Source organism: Tachypleus tridentatus, chromosome 12 (assembly GCF_004210375.1).
Source record: "Tachypleus tridentatus isolate NWPU-2018 chromosome 12, ASM421037v1, whole genome shotgun sequence".
Lineage (NCBI taxonomy): Eukaryota > Metazoa > Arthropoda > Merostomata > Xiphosura > Limulidae > Tachypleus > Tachypleus tridentatus.
Genome location: NC_134836.1, coordinates 135368379 through 135382846, shown reverse-complemented (window position 1 = coordinate 135382846; position 14468 = coordinate 135368379). Strand labels below are relative to the sequence as shown.

At 32.7% G+C, this 14468-nt stretch overlaps 1 protein-coding gene across 1 annotated transcript in view; it reads right to left on the bottom strand.

The window, feature by feature from the left end:
• LOC143235808 (piezo-type mechanosensitive ion channel component-like) overlaps positions 1-14468 on the bottom strand; it is a 50205-nt gene that overhangs the window by 28524 nt on the left and 7213 nt on the right. The window contains exons 3-5 of the mRNA XM_076474002.1: positions 4202-4300; positions 2062-2181; positions 43-532 (exon numbers count right to left, since the gene is read on the bottom strand). Of these exons, the coding sequence (XP_076330117.1) occupies positions 43-532; positions 2062-2181; positions 4202-4300 (709 nt within the window). The remainder of the gene's footprint in view (positions 1-42; positions 533-2061; positions 2182-4201; positions 4301-14468) is intronic.

The window sequence follows — 14468 nt, the reverse complement described above, 5'->3', positions numbered from 1 at the left end:
CTTTAATAAAATACTTACTCACTGTTTTATTTTTTAACAAACCTTGCTCCCTTGCTCTTGGGATGAATGAGCTTCTGGGCATAGTCTAGTTGATATAGGTATAAAACAATAATATTACTAGCACAGTAAATGGCCAAGACTGTTCTAACTAAAATGAAGGTGTGGCCTAACTTCTGGTTACAGGCCAACCAGGTAGCAATTGATAGGAATAACAGAAAGTAACTTGATGAAATCAATGATGGATGTAGGATCCCAGCACCTGCTAAGAGCACCAAGAAAACAAGTTCTCTGACAACAGCAAGAAACTCTGATGGAAACCTTTTCTTTTTTCTGAAAAACAATTTATGTTTCTCACTGTGTTCTTTTTCTTGAGATAAAATAACCTCAGAAAACTTCTCAGATGTAACAAGAACTCCCACTGTAGTCAGAAGAACAACAAAATCGAGTCCCATGAGACGCAATGCATCCAATGGCTGGATGCCATCAAATCCATGAAGTCCAATCAAAGCAAGCAGTCTTCCATCCCTCGTGCCTGAAATACAGAAAATTATTAAGACTGAAATGAATTCTGAAGGGTATTAAATTCTTCCATTACAACAATCACATATAAATTATACACAACATCAAACTATTAATATTACTTTCATATGTTTTCCTTCACTGAAAACTTAGCCACACTAGATACAGAATGATGCATAGTTTATAATCTAACTGATTACTTTAAAAGTGTATAAACATTTATCTTAGTAGAAATCTCCTTGGAAGCAAGTGAAATATGTCTAATTATAATTAAGTAAAATATTGTTACAAATTTATCTACAGTTATCTGACTACAAATCTCCATGTGAGAATGTGAAACCCAAACAGACATTCTGAAACAAAATCCTCTAAAGATGTATAGTGTATAATAATGCATAAAGATGTACAATGTATAAAGGTGTATAATGCATAAAGATGTACAGTGTATAAAGATGCATAATGCATAAAGATGTATAGTGTATAAAAATATATAATGTATAAAGATGTATAGTGGATAAAAATGTATAATGTATAAAGATGTATAATGTATAAAGATGTATAGTGTATAAAGATGTATAGTGGATGAAGATGTATAGTGGATAAAGATGTATAGTCTATAAAGATGTATAATGTATAAAGATGTATAGTGGATAAAGATGTATAATGTATAAAGATGTATAATGTATAAAGATGTATAATGTATAAAGATGTATAGTGTATAAAGATGTATAGTGGATAAAGATGTATAATGTATAAAGATGTATAATGTATAAAGATGTATAGTGGATAAAGATGTATAGTGGATAAAAATGTATAATGTATAAAGATGTATAGTGGATAAAGATGTATAGTCTATAAAGATGTATAGTCTATAAAGATGTATAATGTATAAAGATGTATAGTGTATAAAGATGTATAGTGGATGAAGATGTATAGTGGATAAAGATGTATAATGTATAAAGATGTATAGTGGATAAAGATGTATAATGTATAAAGATGTATAATGTATAAAGATGTATAGTGGATAAAGATGTATAATGTATAAAGATGTATAGTGTATAAAGATGTATAATGTACAAATTTGTAAATGTTTGGCGTTCTTTCTTGTGATAGTTGTCCTCGTCATATCGACTAAATAACTTGGTTACAAAGAGTGAAACTTCATAAATCTGTCACCAGACCTAAACCAAATTCAACCTTATATAGTGTCTACATATTTATATAGTTTCTGAATCCTAACTGTACAGATTTGTATAGTTTCTTGATTGTTACTATAATTATATAAAACAGGTTAATATTACTTCTGCAATCTAACTTTAACCAGACTGAAAATCAAAACCTATTGTACATGATTTAAAACCTGTTATATTAAAAGTTATATTTATTTCCTTTAGTAACTAAACATGAAACACCTAACAATAGTTCACCAAATATAGAATCTCTGACAAACATTTCACACAGATATAAATATAATGTTTGTAAAATACTTGCCATTTTAAATAAGGTTTCAAACCCTTTTTTTATAAGAATCTTGATACTTACACTGCACTGGAAACTTCCCGTAATCCCCAAGGCTCAGTAACACAGCTTGAAAGACCACATGAGATAAACAGCTAAGTGTACTAAGACCAAGAATAACTTTGAGATAACGTGAAATGTGTCCTAAAACATACAAAAAATATTCAATGAGGCTGGTTCATTAATAAAGTTCATGTCGTGGATCATGTATAACTGTTAGACAATACTGACAAGAAACTAAAATTAACATATCTTCTTCCAATCTATAAAACTAAATCAAGAGACTTCCACACATAACACTCAGATCAAGGCTACTTCCTGTCACCTAAATCAATCACACTTCAAACTAATAACACCGACATTAAAGTAAACACAAAAACTAAACACAGTTAGTAATACATATGTAGCTAAACGATAATTTAATTACACGGTACACTGTTTTAACAAAAACCTTCACTTTCAGAACTGACAAAAACTGAGAGCAGTAGAAGTCTGCACTAAACATATCTCAGGTTCTTAGCTAGGTGTGTAATACATCATTATAAGCTGAAGGCAATCAACAAGTAGACGTTAGCTATACTCTGAACAAATATCAGGTTCTTATAATGATCTACTTTACACCAAGCTAAGTTCATAGCACCCAAGTAGTACACATTAGCTATAAAAAGAACAAATATCAGGTTCTTATAATGATGTAGTTTACACCTAGCCAAGTTGATGGCAGCCAATAAGTAAACTAAACAAATATCAGATTTTTATAATAATGTAGCATCCACCTAACAAAGTTGATGCTAGCCAAGTAGTAGACATTAGCTATACACTGAACAAATACAGGGTTCTCATAATGATGTATTACACACTTAGCTAAGTTCATGGCAGCCAAGTAGTAGACATTAGCTATAAACTGAACAAGTACAGGGTTCTCATAATGATGTATTACACACTTAGCTAAGTTCATGGTAGCCAAGTAGTAGACATTAGCTATAAACTGAAAAAATAAAAAGTTCTCATAATGATGTATTACACACTTAGCTAAGTTCATGGCAGCCAAGTAGTAGACATTAGCTATACACTGAACAAATACAGGGTTCTCATAATGATTTATTACATACTTAGCTAAGTTCATGGCAGCCAAGTAGTAGACATTAGCTATAAACTGAACAAATATCAGGTTGTTATATTGATGTATTACACACCTAGCTAAGTGGATGTTAGCCATAAACTATAGCTATAAACTGAAGAAATATTAGGTTGTTATTATCATGTAGTAAACACCTAGCTAATATGATAGAAGCCAAGTAGGAGACATCAGCCATAAAATGAAGAAATGTGAGATTGTTATAATGATATATTATACACCTAGGTATGTACATGGCAGACAAGTACTAGACATTAGCTGTAAACTTAACAATTATCAGATTGTTATAATGATGTATTAGACCTAGCTATCTTGATGCCAGCCAACTTGTAGACATTAGCTGTAAACTGAACAGATATAAGATTGTTATAATGTTGTATTACACACCTAGCTACATTGATGGAAGCCAAGTAGTAGACATTAGCTATAAAATCAACAAATATCAGATTGTTATGATGATGTATTACAAAACTAGCTATGTTGATGGCAGCCAAGTAGTAAACGTTAGCCATAAACCGTTAGCATCTGTAACTAATGTCACCAACAGAAAATTGTTAGTGCAGTATCTGGAACTGGTGTCACTAACATAAAATTGTTAGTTTAGTATCTGGAACTGGTGTCACCAACAGAAACAGAAAATATATCAAAAGTATCATGTATTTTCCTTGCTTTTGCTAATACTAGTCAGTAAAAACCTGGAACATTTGGTGTTTATAACAAGATAATAGTCATATTAAAAACAACCATTTTCATATCACATAAGCCATTACTGGTTAATGTGAGACGTGAAACACCCGACTGGTGTTTGTAACAAGATGACAAGACATATGAAGGACAAAAAAACTGTTTCTCATCTATGACACTAGTGACTGATAAGAGCCTGGAACAACTAATATTATTACTAGCAGGAGGAAATACATGAAAAACATGAAACTGGTTATTACCTAAGTCACTGCTGATCAGTATAGGTCTTAGAATAACTGGAAGGAAGAACAAAATGTTTGACAATCCAACAAAGTTTCTTACCCAATCCATTGCTCGTTAATGTAGGACCTGGAACAATTGGTGCCAGCAACAAAAGGAGGAGGTATAAGAAGGAAAAAAAGTTGAAACGAAAAATAACAGCTGAAAAGAGAAAAAAAAATACAATTTGAATATTCACAAATGGTTTTCTGAAACGTTTTTATTATTGTCCTGGTTAATTTGTTACATTTAAAAACTTTTATAATCTTGTCACATAAAGTATTATACAAACATTTATACACAAGACAACAACAGCATAAGTAATATGCACGTACTCATTGGTGTTTGAATAATAATTCATAAACCTGAGCTAGATCCTTTTACCTCTTCACTCTCTTACCTCAGGTGAAATACATAATTAAATAACTTTGTCACTCAGTGAAATTCACAGAATATTTTAATACCTCAAATCTGTTGTGTAGATGTATAAACAGGAACATGGATGTTGAAAACACTGCAGTGATGAAAAATATACTAATTCATTCATTTACTACTCTGGTACTTGTAAATTAACGACATATGTGATGTTTAGATTTTAAAGTTCATATATAATTATATAGTTTTTTTAATGCAGTTCCAAATTTCCAGATCAGCTGGGAATATGTTAGTATTATAACATATTTCAGTGTAGTAATAATCTTATATCTTGTTTTGTTTGTCCACAAACAAAATTTTAGAATCATTGTTTTAAAAACAATCTACAACTGACATTATGTTTATAGTTCAATGTTTCTCATTCTGTAACCTACCCTAATACCTACAGTTTGGCCTGGCATGACCAGGTTGGATAAGGCGTTTGACTTATAAACTGAGTGTCATGGGTTCAAAACCCCATTGTACCAAATATGCTCGCCCTTTCAGCCGTGGGGGTGTTATAATGTGATGGTCAATCCCACTAATTCGTTAATAAAAGAGTAGTCCAAGAGTTGGCAATACATGGTGATGACTAGCTGCCTTCCCTCTAATCTTAAACTGCTAAATTAATGATGGCTAGCCCAGACAGCCCTTGAGTATCTTTGCGCAAAATTCAAACCAAACCAAATTTTCAGTTTCCCTATAACTACTTCAAGATCTTAACTATGAGGCCCGGCATGGCCAAGTGTGTTAAGGCGTTCTAATCGTAATCCAAGGGTCACGGGTTCAAATCCCAGTTGCACCAAACATGCTTGCCCTTTCAGCCGTGGGGGCATTATAACGTGACAGTCAATACCACTATTTGTTGGTAAAATAGTAACCCAAGAGTTGGCGGTGGGTGGTGATGACTAGCTGCCTTCCCTCTAGTCTTACACTGCTGAAGTAGGGACAACTAGTGCAGATAGCCCTCGAGTAGCTTTGCACGAAATTAAAAAAACAAAGCTTAACTATGAAATAGAAGATTTGCAAATCAGGAAATGTTTAAGCTTACAGACACATAACTAAAAGATGAGAAAAATAGTGATAAAATAAAACGAAAAGCAATGTACGAATGTAACAGAAACTTTAATGCTATCAGTGTGACTTGATTTGGAACCATGAATGTTAGAAGTTATTCAATCATGCAATCTGCTCTTGAAACTTTTAATTCTCACATTAATTATTTGTAGTTTACCTGTAAATGACACGTTTGTTGTAAACAGCAAAGATAAACAATGGAATATTTCTGTAGTTTGAGGTAGTTTTAATATGATGTGTTTAGTACAGCTATAAATATGTATTCATTGGTGGAAGATACAAATGTTTTGTGTATATAAATATATTGTATGGTTTGGACTTTCATAAATATTAAAAGCTTCTAAAATATCAATCTGAGATAGCACTGATGGTGTGCTTATTTTTTGTTAACCTGGTGTGGTATGTAATGCATAGGAACTTTGCTATTTTTTTCAGTAGCTTTTAATTTGTTGTAGTAATGTGTACTTGTTTCGTTTCGTCTTGTTTTTTTTCACGAAAAACTACGAACTGTGTTTTCTGATGGGTAAGCATTTGTCACTTCACATGAAGCAATAACTTTGTACTTGATGCAGTTGTTACAACTTTGTTTACCTGCTGGTACTAACCTGCTATGTCATCCATATATTAGGGGCTTGTGTGTGATTTTACTTCGTGTGGTAGGCATAAATCATTAGGTCATATAATATAAAGATCCCTGAAGTGCTGCAACTGTCTACGTTTTAATAATCACAAAACTGCACAACGCGCTAGTTGTACTACACCAACTACAGGTATCGAAATGCAGTTTTTGGTGTTGTAATAATTTAGCCTTACATGTCATGGTACAACACTACATCTGGTGAGAAAATATAATTGGTTGTGTTACCTTTAATTTTCATAGATGGGTTATCTAAGAGTCAAAGATATACCTCAAAATCAAATATAGTTTAGTATTCTTGGATTTGGCCAATTTATGTTATCCTGCTCTGCCAAACCGAGTAACAGTCCTTTAAATATCGAGGAAAGGAATTACAGCGCAACAAATACTATTTATATTTTCCACTATCATTTCTGTAATTCTTATTCGATATGTGACAGATCTACTGTTGTATATTTATTTTAATGTCTACGTTTGTTTCAGTGTTGTTTTCTTTTCTACCTGTGACGTATATCGTTGACGGTGTATCGCGTAAGTTCCTCCTCTTATCGAAATTTATAGAATATTCTTTCAGTATAACAATCAACAATAATTGTTTACAAAAACGCTGGTGTTCCCTATCATTGTTATAATTAATAGAAATTCTAAAGTAATAACGAATATCTATCAGTTATAATTAATAGAAATTCTAAAGTAATAACGAATATTTCGATATAAAATATGATTATTTCTCAGTTATTAAAAGGATTTTATTTAAATGACACGTTTTGATAAAACTTTAAAACATCGTATCTGGTGATAGATCTAATGATTTATAAGAAATATAAACAATTTAATATTTCTCGGCAAGCAAATTCAGCCCGTTTCCAGTTAAGCCTAGTAAAAAATGCGATACTGTCGTATTTCTGTATTAAACTTTAAAATTGATTATAGTCAATTTGCACAATACTTTAATGTTTACATATAAAACTTAAAAAGTTACAAGAAAACGGTTCATGATTATGTGCATTCGCCCCGCATGTGTATCGAATCCTAGCACAGCGTTCAGCTCATCTGTCAATTCAAAAGTGGAAAACTGGTACATAACAGGATAATTAGAAACGATTATTATGATTACCTGTTAAAGGTTTTGCGGAAAACTACACAAGCAGAATCGTAGTTAGCCTTTTATTTCCAAAATAATTATGAACCTTTTCTTCTACCAAAAGAGTTTAGGTAATTTACATAAATGTCAAGTGCTTATTAGAAAAGTAAAACTACAAACAATGCACCCTTAAAACGTGTTGAAATATTGGAATGATTGTTCAACCTCTAACTCCTGGGGATGACCCTGACAAAGGCTATCTACCTGTAGCTATTCCTAATTTTGAACTGATATACAGTCTAGAGGAAGACACTCACCGTCAACTATTGGATTTCGTTTCTTTGACAGGCTAGTGCTATTTTACCATTACGCTATTTATAAAGCATCCATGAAATGTAAGTGCAATGTTTCTAAAGCAATAGAACGCGAGCCATGAAGCCTTGGATTCACAGTCCGAGCAAGCTAACCACTGAACCTGTCCACGTATTAAATGTTTCACTACAGAATAACCCAACATAGCAGTACGTTGTTTCTGTGTTACATACTACATTTAATAACACTTAAGTAACTCAGTTACAAGTCTTTTTTTCTAAGCTCGAGATATCGCCGTTTCAAGTGTTTGTTTAATGTCATTTTGTAATAAAACTATGTTATTATAACAACTGTTTAACCAATGATCACAAATATCCAAGCTATATCTCACGCAGGGACAAAAATTAATTTGCACGAGCTATTTAAACAACAAAAGATGTTTTATTTTTAAAAAGTTAAACAAGTGTTGGAGGTAGGAAGAAATGCTTCAGGTTTCCAGGAGTGCAGCGTTTCAAGTCTCAGGAAGGACTTATGACTTGTTTTTGTTTTTCTTATTATTCTGAGCACGTGCAAAGTGATTATGTCTATCCATAATCAAATCAACGGTACTTATAGCTTTACGTTTTGGAATTTAATATATCAAGTTTTAAAATGAAAATGTACTGTATTTGATAAACCAGAAATTCTTTAAGAATTAGTATCCGTCATTCATCGATTAACACTTGCTTCATCTGCCATGTGAAAATCGAATTAAAGTTTGGGAAATATAATGTTTCAAAGTGATCAGTGACCTGGTCTAAATGATCAGGTAAGAGAACCTCTTCGGTTCAATAATAACTATTCTAATTTTTGAACTCCTTACCAGAGAAAAGCCAGCCAGAGTATGGGAATAGTTTGGGTCTTACAACAAAATAACAGAAGTGACTGTAACTTCTCCTTTACATGAAAATATGCCAGCTTATGATATATGGTTTAATGTGTTCCTCAACGTCTGGGCGTTGTTACTACATCTGTAGAATAAAAAATATATATGTATGAAGATTATCGGACACTACGCTACCACACTGCCCGTAAAAGTCAACTACAGGTCATCAGAAGTTTGTATGAAGAGCTACTAACATACTTGCTATTATCTCCAGTGAATATGCGGTTTTTCAGCTAACTTGGTCCCATGCTGGGATAGCGGTAAGTCTACGGATTTACAACGCTAACATCAGGGGTTCGATTCCCCCCGGTGGACCCAGCAGATAGCCAAAACCCAGACATTTTATTTTCGTTCATTATTATCTTATGAAACCTTATAAACTAATATTATCACAATAGGCCTAGCGTCTACTTAGTTTTAGTAGTAACTGTAATTTTATCATAATTTGATAGAACAAAACATTCTCCACATCTTTAACTACCAACTTTATTATTTTTAAATACAAAATTAAAAAAGAAGAACAAAATCATAATTCTAATGAAAACAATGTTATCATTACCCATCGAATTCAGCTTTCCGTAAAAACTTAAGTTTTGGTGAAACAGGAATTACCAGGTAAGTTACGAAGCATCCATTATTCTACATGTTACACTATATAGTCAGATACTTTATTGAACCAAACCCTATATTATGTAGGAACTGAAGAAGTATAAAAAACATAAAGGTCATCAATACTAGTTCTATGAATGTCCAATGTTACGTATTAAAATTTATTTCGGACAAGTCACCGATTTATTATGCTATGTACGCTAACGTATTACGATTTCAGATAGCCGGAAATTTTAATTTTAATTTAAAAGTTAGTTGAACGTTAATATGTACGAATTTTAAAATATTTGGCAACAAGATTGATAGATACAAATTCCTTTCTTAATACAAATATATTTTAATATACAAAAACAATACAACTTAGAATAACGGTTATTACAAACAATGATCTATATACAATAGTTTTACAAACTCGCAAACAATATTCAGTCTTCTATCTTGTCTGGATCTGAATATTTTATCGACGGCCCAGGTCCACGACAAGCGAATTAATTCTGAGTTCATATACTTTACATTTCTCTTGACAGCTAACTACCTTGAATCACGTTTGTTTGTTTTTTTAATTGGCAAGGTGGTTAAGATCCTCAACACATAATCCGAGGGTTGCGAGTTCGAATCCCCGTCATACCAAACATGTTCACCCTTTCCGCCGTGAGGACGTTATAATGTTACGATCAATCCCACTATTTGTTAACAAATGAATAGCCCACGAGTTGGCGGTGGGTGGTGATGACTAGCTGCCTTCCCTCTAGTCTTACATGCTAAATTAGGAACAGCTAGCGCAAATAACTCTCATGCAGCTTTGCACGAAATAAAAACAAACAAAACTGACAACGACATCTAATGTCCTCGTACAAATACTAAAATCCGAAGTCAATTTACTTAATTTAAACGGTTTGTAATGTACGAAATGTATAAATGTTGTTGGTGAAATATCTCGTGTTCCGATTAATATGCGTTTACCACAATTACAGCTTCCACAATATTACTGACTGTAGCGACCCAACAATGTTATTAACCTGTCTCTCGGCGCGTCGATTTATATACTTTAGGTGAAGTTCTTGAAAGTTCAGTAGGCAACAATATAAAACATTACTGTTGACTTTTACATTCGATAATCTAAAAATCAACAGAACGGGCAGAACTTTCGCAATACACATTTAACAATATACGTTACACGCATTTATAAATATATATATATTAATCTTAAACAAACATAGATAATAAAATAAAGGTAAAACAGTAAAGTCCTTACATCTGTTTTTATTGGTACACCTGTTGAGAATAGAAACTATGTGTATATAAATTATGATGCTATGCATTTTATGCGTTTTATGCTCGTCAATGTTTCGACGTTATTAATACACTTACACAGAACTTACGTAAATATTTACTTCACATATCCACCATGTTACTTAGGACGACATTACTAGTTTTTATATTTTCCATTTCTTGTTTATTTCCAGAAAAAACAACAAAAGGAGAGGAAATGGGTTAAGTCATTCGAAAACATTCGGGTTATTGAATTTCTATATTTGAGAGAAATACTCATGACTATACTGTACAAAATAAAATGTGTAAAAGAATGTTACATAATTTAAATACAAGATAAGTGTCAATGTGAGATGTAACACACAGTAAACTAGATGGTAAAACTATAAGTAAACTCGTGATCATTGTGAGACGTAAAACACAGTAAACACGATGGTTACACTACGAGTAAACACGTGGTCATTATGAGACGTAAAACACAGTGAACCAGATGGTTACACTGCAACTAAACACGTAGTCATTGTGAGTATAAAACATAGTGAACCAGCTGGTTACGCTATCAGTAAACACGAGGCCATTGTGATATGTAAAACAGAGTAAACCAGATTGTCACACTACAAGTAAATACGTGGTCAATGTGAGATGTAAAACACAGTAAACCCGATGGTTACACTACAAGTAAACACATGGTCAATGTGAGATGTAAAATACAGTAAATCAGATGCATACACTACAAGTCAGCACGTGGTCATTGTAAGATGTGTAAGGGAATGCCAGCTTTAATATTTATTATCACTAGCTTCGTTAGTTTTAGAACCTGTGTAGTATACAGATAATGCTATAAAGAAATGTGAAACAATAATAGAACCTTTTTATCGCTAGCTGAAGGTTTGAGTTTTAGAACCACTGTAGTGTACAGATAACGCTACAAATCAATGTTAAACAATAATAGAACCTTTGTTATAACTAGCTGAAGGGTTCAGTTCAGAACTAGTGTAGTATACAGATAATGCTATAAAGAAATGTGAAACAATAATAGAACCTTTTTATCGCTAGCTGAAGGTTTGAGTTTTAGAACCAGTGTAGTGTACAGATAACGCTACAAATCAATGTTAAACAATAATAGAACCTTTGTTATAACTAGCTGAAGGGTTCAGTTCAGAACTAGTGTAGCATACAGATAATGATATTAAGAAATGTGAAACAATAATAGAACTTTTATTATCACTTACTGAAGGGTACAGTTTAGAATCAGTGTAATATACAGATAATGCTATATAGATATGTAATAGAATAATAGAACCTTTGTTTTAACTAGCTGAAGAGTTCAGTTCAGAACTAGTGTAGCACACAGATAATGATATTAAGAAATGTGAAACAATAATAGAACTTTTATTATCACTTACTGAAGGGTACAGTTTAGAATCAGTGTAATATACAGATAATGCTATATAGATATGTAATAGAATAATAGAACCTTTGTTTTAACTAGCTGAAGAGTTCAGTTCAGAACTAGTGTAGCATACAGATAATGATATTAAGAAATGTGAAACAATAATAGAACTTTTATTATCACTTACTGAAGGGTACAGTTTAGAATCAGTGTAATATACAGATAATGCTATATAGATATGTAATAGAATAATAGAACCTTTGTTTTAACTAGCTGAAGAGTTCAGTTCAGAACCACTGTAGCGTACAGATAATGCTATAAAAATGTGATGCAATAAAGATCCTTTATTATCATTAACTGAACAGTTCAGTTTTAGAACCAGTGTAGTATACAGATAATGCTATAAAGAGAAATGTGATGCAGTAATAGAACCTTTGTTATAATTAGCTGAAGGGCTCAGTTTTAGAACCACTGTGGTATTCAGATAATGCTATAAAAACGTGATGCAATAGTAGATCCTTTATTTTCACTAGCTGAAGGGTTCAGTTTTAGAACCATTGAGGTATAAAGATAATGCTGTTAAGAAATATCAAAGAATAATAGAACCTTTATTATCACTAACTGAACAGTTCAGTTTTAGAACCAGTGTAGTAAACAGATAATGCTATAAATAAATGTGAAACAATAATAGAACCTTTATTATCACTAACGATGTGTTCAGTTTAGAACCAATATGGTATACAGATAATGCTATAAATAAATGTGAAACAATAATAAAACCTTTATTATCACTATGTATTCAGTTTAGAACCAATATGGTATACAGATAATGCTATAAAGAAATGTAACACAATAATAGAACCTTTGTTTTCACTAGCTGCAGGATTCACTTTTAGAACCAGTTTAGTATACAGATAATGCTTCAAAGAAAAGTGAAATACTAATAGAACCTTTATTATGCCTAGCTGAAGGTTTCAGTTTAATTATGTAAAGTGTATGGTACTTTACTATCACGACAATTTTCAAGCCCACTTTACTTAAGGCAAACCTTCAATGACATAGATATGACGTCATATCATAGAAGGGTCATTGAACTCGCACGGTATTATCATGTCAAGAAGAAGGATAAAATGCCTTTTAAACAAACACACGCACACAGGTAGACACTTATGTGAATACAACATACATGTATATATATACAGAGAGAGACACCCACACCATTATAAAGTTCAATATAGTCTGGCTTGCCCGTTTTGCTGCATAATTTCCCACCGTTTCCTGTGACAGGGGAAAATGGAAAGCCATTGTACTAAAAATAAAACAGAACGAACAGGTATGGTTGTCATAGTAACACGTCTAAGACTTGGTTTGTTTATTCCTTTTAATTTCGGTTCAGTATCATGGCGTGAATGTCCTTTTTCGTCGTGTTCATTTTTTCTTAAGCCTATTGTTAATTTAAACAGTAGATAGTTTTTCTAAATTTTAAAGCAAAGGAAGGCTTCATTGTTATCTACATTAAATTGTTGTTTTTAGTGCTGCGTTGTGAAGTTACTTTTCTGGGAAACATTTTTCAGTGTTTCAGTTACCCAGAAAAGATTTGCACCAGCCATCCCTAGTTTAGCAGTGATAGACTAGAGGGAAGACGTTAAAAAAACACTACCTATCAGCAACTACTAGGCTACTTTTAACGAATATTGGAATTGACCATCACATTAAAACATCCTCAAGACGTTAAAAGGGGAGCATGTTCGGTGATGAAATTCATAGTCTTAATCCGAATATTACGAGTCAAACATCTTATTTTCAAGACATGTCAGTCCAAGAAAAGCAGCGAGCCAACCAAAATATGTCCATATTATAGTGAACTCGTGCATAGCGGATCGTTGTGGCAAAGCCTTTGAAATTTACCGTCAAGACACACTGATCACTAAACTACGCTCGACCCCAACTATAAATAACTGTTTATTATTGTACTTAGTTATTCCAGGTGTTAACTCCTCTTTTTTGAAGGGTTAACATGTCTCATCTGGATCTAATCCTCCTGGTGTTGTAGCTGTGAAATTAGGACTGTCTTTAGTGTGTGAAACTGTCTTAAAAATCCTGTCAGAAGGTACTACATAGGGTTGAATACGTCATACTTAAAGTATATTAACGACAGTTTTCACTTTGGAGACTGTCCCTAATGGCACAAAAACACAAGTATGAAACTTGTTTGTTTACTTATAGTTAGGCACAAAGTTACACAACGGGCTATCTGTGTTCCGCCCACCACGGGTATGGAAACCCAGTTTCTCGCGGTACCAGTCCGCAGATATACCATTGAGGATCAAAATTCAATGAAACAAATCTGTTTATTACTATTCAACACAGTAACGTTATTATTATTGTGTTTAATTAATTCGTGAACCGTGTTGTATTGATTTAATTAATTTGTGAACTGTGTTGTATTGTGTTAATTAATTTGTCAATTGTGTTGTATTGAGTTTATTTTGTTTTGTTTGTTATCAGAATTAGTGCAAAGCTGCACGAGGACTATCTGCGCTAGCCGTCCCTAATTCAGCAGTGTAAGACTAGAGAGAAGGCAGTTAGTCATCACCACCCATCGCC